Below are 11,845 nucleotides of genomic sequence, written 5' to 3' on the forward strand. Positions count from 1 at the left end.
ACCTTAATAAAATATTTTCTCTCAGTGCACACACTCACTTGACAGCCTGAACGGCTAACTGCCTTGGACAGCTACTCGTTTCCGGAAGTTTATCTCCGTTGCAGTTCAACAGCAGCTGCTCGAAAGTCATTAGACTCCGTCAGCCTTGTCAGTCAGCCACCGCTTTGGTACGGCTTCGAGCCGAGACTTTGAGACTCCATTCCCGAGACAGACATTTGATCCGGGCTGTCAGCCGGAGTCATGTCAAATTGTGTTTGGACAGCTTGTTGGTATTGTCAGCTGGAGTGGATCTAATGCAATGCGAAATGAGACAGCCTTCGGTGAGATCGATCTGATTTGGCCCAATGGGAGAAGGTCTCTGGACAGATCATGACTTAATGATGGGGTTAGCCCAATTTAGAGGCCATCAAACCATCTTTCAAAAATAAATCATTACACAGTATTCTCCCACACACTCCATATTTTATTTAAAAACATTCGAAATTCATCTTGAGGGAAATGCTTCGAACCAGTAAATCCTTGGCCTTGTTATTGAGGGGGAGTTGTGCCAGGACCATTTCCACTAGTGACATTCGCTTTAGGCCAGAAGAGCCAAAGGAAGAGCCGGAAATGCCACCAAACCCTCAAAAGAGACCTATGGTGAGTTCTCGATACCTGGAGTTCCGGGAAAAACTGAGACGCCACTCGGGTCCAGACCTTGTGCCCGAGGTGCCACCCAACCCGGCCCACGAAATGGAGCCACTGCAGCCGTGGCCCAACAGCGTGAACCCGCACACGGGGGAAGTTGGCGGTCCGGCGGGTCCAGAACCCACGCGTTACGGCGACTGGGAGCGTAAGGGACGAGTCACGGACTTCTAACACTTCTAGAGGAAAATCAAATCTTCACCTTTACGCTTGTGTTTGGACTGATTCTGATTTATTAACCATGTTAACAACAGAAGCCCTCACAATTTGTTACACTCTCGGCCACGGTAGCAGGGCCTGGAAACCAGATCAAGATGAAGCAAATCAAGATTCCAGCAGAGCGCTTCTGCGAAGGCATTACATAAATTTCTATTGTGTGATTTCTTTGTGGTTTCTGTGGAGAGGATTTATGTTGGCCCTGCCATCAAATAAAAATTGATAGCCCTTTCTCTAGCTCCTCGAAGGGGTTCCCAGAATAGAGAGTGCCGGCTGGAATCCCTTGACTTCCATTATTAATGGTTCTCGGGCGGAGAATCGTGCCCAAGTTGAAATTACTTTGGGCGGGTTGGGGGCCTCCTCGGCCCAATCGTTTCGATTCGTTTGAAATTAAGGCGACAGTTTACGTGATTTTTATTAGAAAAACTTCTGTTCAGTTTGTATCTGCTTCTAATTTTGTAGCCAGAGTGCGTGTGTCTGAGGAAGGCACATAAAGGGGTTTTTAAAAGCCATAAATTTCACTGTTAAGGCCCGGAAAACGTTTTTGTGGTTTTAGAAATTTGTTGGAAATGTTCGAAAAAGATTTGCAGCTGTTTTTGTGTGCCTATTTGTTGACATTTCTGTGGGCTTTAGAGTGGATTTGTTACTGAACACAAATAGAAATTGTTGAAATAACAGAAATCTTTTAATAATAATTATAGTATAGGGTATCAAGTAGTATGCTTCCTAATCTATACTCGAACATGATCACATAGCTTAAGAATTTCATTTCAATCCATCTGTCAATAGCTCGGCATTCCTTTACAGAGCAATCTATTTGCACCTTTAATCGAATGCCGCCGTCGGCAAAACGCCAAATCAAAGATCAATCACAATTCGACAAACTAAAACGATATAAAAAGCAAAAACAATGTGAAACAAATGGATGGAAACACTTGATGGTACATAGCTCCAAAGATAAATTCCGCATAAATTCCAGGAAATCCACAAAATGCTTTAATGTGCCCACCATTTGAAATCCCCAACGAAATTACACGCCAACTGATGCTCAACAAATCCCGAAAAAAAAACGAAAAAATTCAAACATCGACAACTTGCTCAACGTTTAACAGACGTGAGAAGCGACGACTTCCTCCGTAGTCATCCATCAAATGCGATTTTCCGACTTAGCCGGGCCACCATCCACAATTATTTCGTCTATTTTATTTTTAAACGAAATTAACGTGTTGCCTGCCGTTGTTAATGTATTTTTATTACGTGAAAAGTAAGGAAAACACACGCAGATTCAGACCAATGTTCCCAAGATCATTTTATAACCCGAACGACTACCAATACCGAGACCGATACCGAACGGAATCGATCCGTATACCCTTATCCATTGCGCCGCTCTGCTCTGCTCTGCGTCGCAAAGTAGTAGGCGCTGATTGATAGAACAAAGTGAAAATCAAATAAAAAACAAAACATAAAATCTGGGCACGAAACCCATTCCCCCTTGACCGAACCACATTGCGGCGCGAGATCAAAGACCGCCCCTCGATCTGTAATGACAGCTTTGATCATTGTTTTGCCTTTGATTTTTTCCGGTTACGTTTCTTTCTCCCAGTCGCCGTCGTGGTTCCCCTCTTTCGGGTTTTTTTTTCGGCTACTAGCTGGTCCAATGCATATGATCATCAGTCTTGTTCCGAGAGTACTCAGAACTGGTGGGGAATGGGTGGGAACGGGTCCGTTTACGATCGATTTCGCACCTACTTGAGAGATTTCGCTTCTGCTGAAACAAAATTGTACTGAAATTTTTACAACAATGTTTTAAGAAGAATAATATTTAGGTATTATTTAAAATTCTTTAAAAATAAAATATAGAAAATTAATATTTTCATGAAGCATATAGTAAAGAATACAAATATTAAGTATACGCAAGGGATCATTTGGTAGAAGTTTCATATTTGTTTTTAAATGCCTTACAGGATACTTTTGCATAAATATGTTGGCTTCTAAATTGTCTTGGAATTTACCTTTAAAAAATATAAACATTTTTACCTAGTCATTTACTAACCATATCTCACCGAATTTCGAAACAAAACCCCTAAGAGAATATAAGAAAAATGGGTCCACGACCAAGGTAAGCAGCCGGAGTGGGTTTTGGGTGGAAATCGACAAAATATACGACCAACTATTATGTTATTGTGTGAACGTGCACTGATTTCGCCAGCCGGGCTTTTGTTCACGTGCAATATTTTGTTGGGCACCCCGACCCCCAAAACAGGGGAGTCCTTCGTCCTGCCAAACGGGGTTCGCCTGCCGAGCTGGCATCTTATCGAAGCGTATAACATATATCATTGACACTTTGACATTGCCCGTTTGGCGGAGGGAGGGAAGCTGGGAAAGGGAAGAGAAAGGTGGCAAGGTCCTGGGCCATGACCAACAGGATTTTAGTACTTTTCAAAATGGCACTTAATCATGGCAGCCGCCTGGCGCAGGAAAATGCGGAAACTGGCAACACACACACACCGGCAGTCGGCAACTGGCAACAACAACAGGGGCAGGAACAAGGACACACACCAAGACGTAATCGCATGTGTTCACGCTTGAAAGGATAACGACGACATGGTTGGGAATCGGTACTGGAACTCCCGCTGACTTTCCCCCAGCACCTCCTCCCCTTTCCCGTCCCAACCAAAGCGAAACAAGATTAATGACTTGGCAAAGGAACTCTCTGCGCGAAAGTGTGCGTCTATGTGTGCGAGTTGGCTGCTCCTTTCTGGCATTCGATAAATTGTTTGCTACTTGGACTGTCATTAGTCGAAAAGTTTGTTTGTTATTGTGTTAAGTGTTATTTGTGTGCTCACGTCCAAGTGTCAGGCTCTTTGGCATTTCGCTCCCTGCCTGCCCCAGTCCCAAGATCCTACCCATCGTTTATCACTTTCGTTCTCTCGTCCCAATCCTGGATAATATTCGCATGTCATAGATGACTCACACCTTCCATCGCCCTAAGCCACTGCCAGTGATGACCGCAAAAAAAGCGTGGAAAAAAAATTAGTGATGCTGTGGAAAAATAAAGAATGGCTGGAATTTCCTTAATGATTGCCGAGTGACTTGAGAAAATTTTTCTGGATTTATTGTTTCCAAATCCTGGCTGAAGACCAGTCAGAGATGGCTCTTAAAGTGGTTGTTGGGAAAAAACTAAAATATTTAATAATTTTGTAGAGTTCCTTTGAAAGGATATATCCTTAACCATCGGAAACCCACTTATAAATTCATTAGCATATAATTCTGAAGTGCGGCTGGGAAAAAGAGAAAAGTCTTTGGCGTGAAAAGAAAAATAACGAGGGCAGACATAAACAGGAAACAGAACGCGATGGCCGCAATATACAACAATTTACAACCTAAATCAAATGCAGTTGAATGACCAACACAGACGCCATAAATCACTGGCCACCGAGCTCCAGTTGAGACGCCAGACGATAGCTCGAGTTGCTGGCCAATATTTTAGAGAGGAAACTGGGGAAAATCGCCCAAAACGCCGGGAAAAGCAACTAGGGGGAAATGCGGTGAAACCCAAAACGAAACGGAACCAGCTACAGGGCTACAACCGGGGACTGGGCAAAGTGAAAAGGGAAAAAGATTTGGAGAAAAGGGCAAATGCAATATGTTATCAAATAAAAATGTTACAAGCGACGACAGAGGATTGGCGGTCGCCGGAGGTCTGCGGCGGAGGCGAACAACAAACCCCGAAAGGAAAGAAATGTGTTGCACAAATTTATTAGAAACCTTAACTAACGAGCAATATCCTTAGTGGATGGCAGACGACCGGGATCAGAATTGGTATCGGGGTCGGGGTGGCTGCTGCCAGGATGGAATGAAATCCAAGTGATGTGTCAAATGTTAAGACATTACAAAGCACTAAAAGGCACAAGGACGAGTCCCGGCGCGCCGGAGAGTTCTAGAGCCGAGAAGAGTGGGGTGTCGAGCAACAGGAAAACAAATCGAACGTGTGCCTAATGCCATCAATCTTTTGTTTTTATTGCCAGCCCAGGCCCCGGCCAAGGTCCCTGTCCATGTTGAGCATTTCCAGCGAATCCAGGATATGCAGGGCGCAGGGACATGTGTGCGACTGTCAGGCAGTCAGACAGTCGGGACTTGTGTGCCCGACATTAACTCGACAGGATAACAAATCTGTTAAATGTGACAAACGAGCCAAGAGTGCCAGTTAGTGTGTGGGTTGGCCCCTAGTCGTCTTTGACAGAACTCCAAGGAAAGGCAAAAGGCCAGAGCCCAGAGTCAAGTTCTACAGAACCGAGAGAAAGAGAGAGAGAGTGAAGAGAAAACCTTCACCTTCCCACAGCGTCCTGCCATGTCCTGTGGTGTTTCCATTGACCTTTTTCCCGCTGGGCATCCCTCATCCGATCTGATCTCCTCAATTGTATTCAGAGCTGCGTAGGCGGTGACCCGGCAAGCGCTGTCACTGCCTAACGATGATTTCATGGTGGTCAAAATGCAATAAATTTTTATTGTCACCTATTATTGAAGAAGTTCGGTCCTACTATATACAATCAGGCCAACCGAGAGAATCAGGAAATTTATGAGCAAGTCCTTGGTCCTGCTGCATGCCGTAGCAATTCCATTCCTGTCAACTCATTGTGAATGCATGTCACACAGGTCCTGTTTCAGGTCCTGGTCTTGACCTGACAAAGACATCCCACAGCGTTTATCTGGGACTCATGACAGTTTTATTAACATGTTTACGAACTCTGGAGACCCTGACTTGGATTTTATGAAGGTTATTGGTTCGAAGTCGCATAATGACAGAAACATTACTGCTACTCTTTTAAGGGACATTCCAGATGGAACCACAAAAACAGATGGTTTTCATCCTTATATGTATCATTATTTTTGGATATTATACAATTATAATTTATTAAATTATTGACTCGAATAGAACAGCATATAAACTGCCATAAATATAGAAAATGGTTTCCTCGGTTTTAAGCTAAATCCGCCTTGACTAATTCCGCCCCGGGCTATGGAAATTAATAAAGCAGATTATTTAAGTTTTATTTATGTTATAATTTCCACATCTCCAATCTCATAATCCTCTCAAAACCCAAAACGCCTCTTAGGCAGACTAATTTATTTGAAAATGCTTCACACTAAACGCCATAATTTATGCTGGTGGCGGCATTTCCATTTCCATTTCCATGCCCGGTCCAACCTCCTTCACATCGTTGCACATTTTAATTCTTTTCGCTTTGACTGGGTGATGGCTCATAAACAATATTAAATCTCACAGCCTTACAGCCTCCGCGGTGCGTCTTCTTTCCTGTCTTCCATCGAGTCGAGAACAGTGGGGCCTGACGAAGAAAGAAATATCCCGAGACGGCCCAAGACCCATAAAAAGTTATTTTTCGCTTTGTTTCTGGTACTTCCTCCTCATTTTCTAAATGTTCCATGAACTGGCGCTATTTTTGTCTGGCGGTACCACAAAACCGAAGGCGGAAAACTCTTTCGAAAATACAATTTACAGTCGAAACTTAACTCGGGACTGGTGTCACATCGAGTGTCAGCAAATAAACATGACACAGAACATTTCAAAATATGACAGTTTTCATTTTCAACGGAATTTTCATTTAGTTGGTTTATTTTTACTATACAGACAGGCATAGTTTCTTCAAGAATAAATAACTCTTGAAATACTTTTCTTTATATTTTGTTTATAAATTTTAATCCAGTATCTAATTGAAGAACTTGGCCACGGAGGCGGAAACATTTTCATTTAATTGTTTTTTTTTTGGAAACACTCACGCCCTTTTAATGGTTTCTAAGCGGAAACTGTATGGTGACCCGAACCATATCTGTGAGTAATTTTTTTGGTTGATTGTCCTAATATCTTGAACCATTTCCAGCTTGATTTATTTGACACATTTAATGGGCGTTTGCTTTGAATATCGTTCAATTTTATGGAACATGCTCATTAAGCGCTGAATGTGTTGTTGCCTGTGGCTGGAAAATGTCGAAGGAAAACTGCACCAGTCTAGAACGTTCACAATGGGGGAAAATCCGTAACGAAAACTGGAACACACAATATGGAAATTGACTTCTATTGTCATTTTTATTGCCTTTACTAATGGTTTTTGGCTTGTCACGGTGAATTATGGTTAGGCAAACAGACATCCATGCACACACAGACACAAAAGCCCGGCTAGGTGCCGGGAACAGGACACGCTTACAATGTGAGGGCGGCGGTCAAGGATAACGGCTGGATGTGGACATCGGGCAGGGGCGGACTCTGGCTCACACAGAGCACATAGGACATAGGACACAGGACACTCCTCTTCGTTGGTCCTGCCCCGCTGTCAGCAGGCAGCAGGCGGTTGGCAGCAGAAGTCAAACGAATTTATAATTTATGGCCCACACATTTGCTTGCAGTTGAGCGTAAAGGAGAAAGATGCACGTAGCTCGGCATCTCCAGGATTTGCTCAGTACACCCAATCCATTATTGTTCTCATATGGTTTCCAGTTTGTCAGCAGAACAGCAGCAGCGACAGATGTATTTTATTTCCAAAACAAGGGGCGAATCGAAGGACAGAGTGCCTGGAAGTGCAAGGGTCTGTGGGCTGAGGCAGGACTCGAGGATAGTTGAGACCATAAGTCCGGGGAAAATGTCAACAATTTATTTTGACCCTAAACTATCAAATTCTCAAATTGATGCAACGATGAGTGCTTACATATTGTGGGAGCAGATGCTTTGCAATTGATGGTAAAATGCAATTCAAATCTAAAAATGCTACAGATAAAATAATTTTCTTAAAACAACTTTTAATAGAATAACCATATTCCTATTGAATAGAAAAATATGTAAATATATATCCAATATTTCCTAGAAAACATATTTAATCATTTCATATTCCTCCAGAGTTTTTGAATAACATTTCCTCGAACTTGTTCATACATCAATTAAGAGTCTTTACTCTTTCATTTTTTGTGTCTTAAACCTGGGGAACACCCGCAAATGTTCATTAGTATGATCACCATACAAGTTTTCCATCATAAAAAAATATTGAAAACAAAATCGTGGACAGGAAATATGGCGCTTCACGCGCACACCTCGGGGATTGGATCGAATGGGTTTGGCTGGGATGAGGCCGAAATTTATTATCATAATTTTTCGTTGGCTAGCTCTCCTCTTGCCTCTTCGAAATTGCCACATAAACAAATCAAATGTAATAAAATTCAACCCATAAATTATCAAAAGTCTCCAGTCACATACACTCGCACACCCACAAGGCGACACACGACAAAAAAACATCACAAGGAGCATAAAAATTGTGTCATAATAATAAATTTTAGTTGGAAATTTTGTTAGGAAACTCCCCCACGGCTTCCTGGTGATGGGCATTTTCGGATTTTTATGATATATTTTATGGGTTTTTATTGTAATTACGCACAAATTTGTGTGCGTTTATAAATTTTATGAGTTTTTGCCTTTCCACGAAGCCATAAAAATATGAAATTCATGCAAAGGAACTCAATCCAAAGGAAGCAGATAACACCAGACACGTACTCAGGCGCGTTAAAAGGGAGTGTCAGCGTTGTTGCAGCATAACTACGTGGTATGTGGCAATTGTTTTGGCCGAATTAGCTGCCAGTGTGCCATTGTGAGCCCGAAGTGAGATCAGGTCATTACCACAGGCAGCCAAGTGGCTGGCGCCGAAGCTACAATGTACTAGCCCCCATCCCTACTCCCGGGCCAAACTTATTAAAAATTATTCCGCATACACCAGGTCCCAGTCGTCCTCCCTCTCCATAATTACACGAAATTTTCGTGGAAATTCAGAACACTGGGCGCTTCCCCCGATCAACACCCTTGCCGCTACGTGGCATAATTAAAAAAAATGCATTTTGGCTGGGGCGGCACGCTTCCCTGCTTGATTTAATAAATGGAAATGTGGTTAATGGTTTTTTATGACAATTAGTAGTTGTAATTTCTGGAAATCATAACCGTGTACGCCAGCCATCACACACAGTAATGACTTAACTTGGCCAGCGAGGGCCCAGCGATGAAATGCACCAAGTTGATTAAAATTATAGGGCATTACTTTGTGGGCCGCATTACGAGGGCAACAATGTAGCCAATGAGATAAGCCTAGTTGTACCTATTAGTGTGTAATTGCAAGTTTTTATTGAATAAATTAGCCCAAGCGTTGACCCTTTGTACTTTGTAATAATGGGTAGGTTTATTTCCTGCTCAGGGGATGGGATATTAAAATAGATTTATGTAACATTTAATATTAATTTTATGCATAATCAGAACTATGACTATATGAGAACTATGAATTAGAATTTAATATTCCCCAGTAAGGCTTTAACTTTTATTCTAACTATCAACCCCCTTACATCCCACATAGGACTAATTACAAGGCTTTTAAGCAGCCAGTAAAATACCATATGTAGGTCTTAGCCAAAGCTGCAGCTTGATGCGATCGACATGAAGGGGTAAGTAGACCCAATCCCGAAAACAATCCAGCTCAAGAGTCAGACACCCGAGAGCCAGGTGTAAGCCTGAAACCCGTGCATTTGGCTGAGCCTAGGCCGCCGACACAGTGCCTCTCCCTCTGGCAGTCCTTCATCTACAAGTCGGATAATTACAAAATCCGCTTAACCTCAAACGTTGTGTAATTCAGCGTACCGTCCACATAGCTGTAGCAAGTCCGTAATTGTAGGCAAATGCAAATGGCTGGGGAGCCTGAATGTGTGTGTCTGGCAAAAAGAAAGCGGCATGTTAAGTACTTAATAAAATATCCCAGCATTGCAGGAACTAAGCCGGCAACAAGGTTCCCCTTACCACCACGAACCACATTGTGTCGTCGCCTTTTCGCCTAATGCGTTCATTAGCGGAAAAGCTACCTCAAAGTGTATGCGTTGTTGTGGAAAAATGCTAACCCAGCGATTCTAGAAACCCCAGAACCCGGATGGAGGAGGGTTCCGAAAGAGAGATCTGCCTACCTACCCGTGTGCGGCAATGCGATACCTCGGCAACACGAGTGTGTAAGTCTCTGAGCTGAGCGTGTGCTGAGTGCTTAAATACTTAATGCGGTTGACTGAATTTTAGCGCATACTTATTCACTTACTTAACCCGAAAACAGAATTAAACCCAACCAGCCAGAGCCGGAGAACGACCGAGAAAACCAGCCCGGTAAGCCGACAACGATACGCTACCAGTCTGTAGTACGTATGTGGCATATAGCTCTCGTATGTCAGACGTCTCTCTACGCCCCACAACCAATATAAAAAAAAAAGGAAAAACACTAAAAAAAAACAAGGAAGGAAGAATTTGTTGTGGCATTTCCACAGCTCATCCTACTTTTGTCACATGCGCCTGGCCACCAGCCGCCGGCTGCCAGCCCCCCGGAGCAACTAACTGCTGACCCTGGTCAAGTTCCGTTCCACTCGGTTCCGTTCGGTTTGGTTTTGTTCTTGGTCTGGCATCGGCCACACCCTCTCGGACCCGGCCCGGACCTGCTTATTTAGTAGTTACCACTTCCTGTCGCCTGGCATCCTTGTCACTGCCGCTTCGGGTTAACCTGAATGCCCCGGGTCCCCGGGTAATGTGTTCACACTCTTGTCTTTGTGGTTACCCATTCCCAGTTGACCTGAACGGGTATATTAGTGTTTCTAGATGGACTTGGTTACTTCCAAGAGACTAACACCTAAAGAGTATCTGCACTTCGATCAGCTATACTTGCTGCTCACCTATTACGTTCCAACATCATCATCGTTTGACATTGGAAAGGTGCAAAAAGGTTTGTTCTTTCTCATTTAATCTTCTGTTGGTTTCGCCCCCCGTGGAAGGTACCAATCAACTGCTTTTGTATTATATTCGCTTCGTTCGGAACCGACAATTAGCAACGTGTGGTTTTCGACAGCTGCCACAAACTGTTTCACATGCCCCTGCCGACGGTGTCCTTTGAATTGTCTAAAAAATAGCCCGACCGGCTAAACCTAATTGACTTTTAATTGAAGGTTGCAGCTATTACCAGGCGCAAGTGCCTCCTCGCAAACTTGACTTATGAGAAAGTATTGGGTAATTTATAGACTTTGGTCTATATAATCATTTATTTTCAATAGGTTCCTCCTATGGCTTCCGACTACTCAGCACGCTCGGCCTAATGTGGCTTATGTGCAGTCTATGTGTAACATCCGGATGAAAGGTAATTAGCGGCAAAACCCTACAAGTACACCATAATCCTCGAGTAAGGGTACGCAAATAACCAAGTCTATTGAATTAAATGGATATTGGTCTAGAAAAGTGGCTTCTTTAGAAAACTTTATTAATTTACCAACACATATTCTTTTTAGTTCAAATAATTAAATTATTCTAGAATTGTAATATACCAAAAATAAATGGAAGTTCATTTTTAGAGCCCATAATGCATTCTTTAATAAATTTGACTAAAAATCTAAAAAATTATTTCCTTCTAGATTTTGACGCAAATTGAAAGAGAATCAATATACAAATCATTTAAGGTACTCCGCTCAATAATCGGATGAATATTGTCAAAGATATAGCCTTCGCTGTAGGCCATATTTTGGCTCCATGCATTTTCGTATATTTTTGAAGGAACCTACCAAAATTTTACAAAAAATCTGAAAAATAATTTGTTTTAAGATTTTAATGTAAATTCAAAGAGAATCAATACACAAATTATTTAAGGTATTCCGCTCAAGAATCGGATCAAAAGCATTTTCGTATATTTTTGAAGGGTCCTCCAAAAAAAATTTGACAAAAAATCTGAAAAATAATTTGTTTCAAGATTTTAATATAAATTGAAAGAGAATCGATACACAAATCTTTTAAGGTATTCCGCTCAAGAGTCGGATCAAAATTGGCAAAGATATAGCCTTCGCTGTAGGCCATATTTTGGCTCCATGCGTTTTTCGTATATTTTTG

The 11,845-nt window shown here is 42.4% G+C and overlaps 1 protein-coding gene across 1 annotated transcript; it reads left to right on the plus strand.

Annotated features, from left to right (window-relative positions):
• Positions 1–409: 409 nt before the first annotated feature.
• On the plus strand, positions 410–1,064 carry LOC108125314 (succinate dehydrogenase assembly factor 4, mitochondrial). The gene has a single exon (XM_043211537.2). The coding sequence runs from the start codon at positions 499–501 to the stop codon at positions 856–858; it is 360 nt and encodes a 119-aa protein (XP_043067472.2). The 5' UTR covers positions 410–498; the 3' UTR covers positions 859–1,064.
• Positions 1,065–11,845: the final 10,781 nt, after the last annotated feature.

Source organism: Drosophila bipectinata, chromosome 2L (assembly GCF_030179905.1).
Source record: "Drosophila bipectinata strain 14024-0381.07 chromosome 2L, DbipHiC1v2, whole genome shotgun sequence".
Classification (NCBI taxonomy): domain Eukaryota; kingdom Metazoa; phylum Arthropoda; class Insecta; order Diptera; family Drosophilidae; genus Drosophila; species Drosophila bipectinata.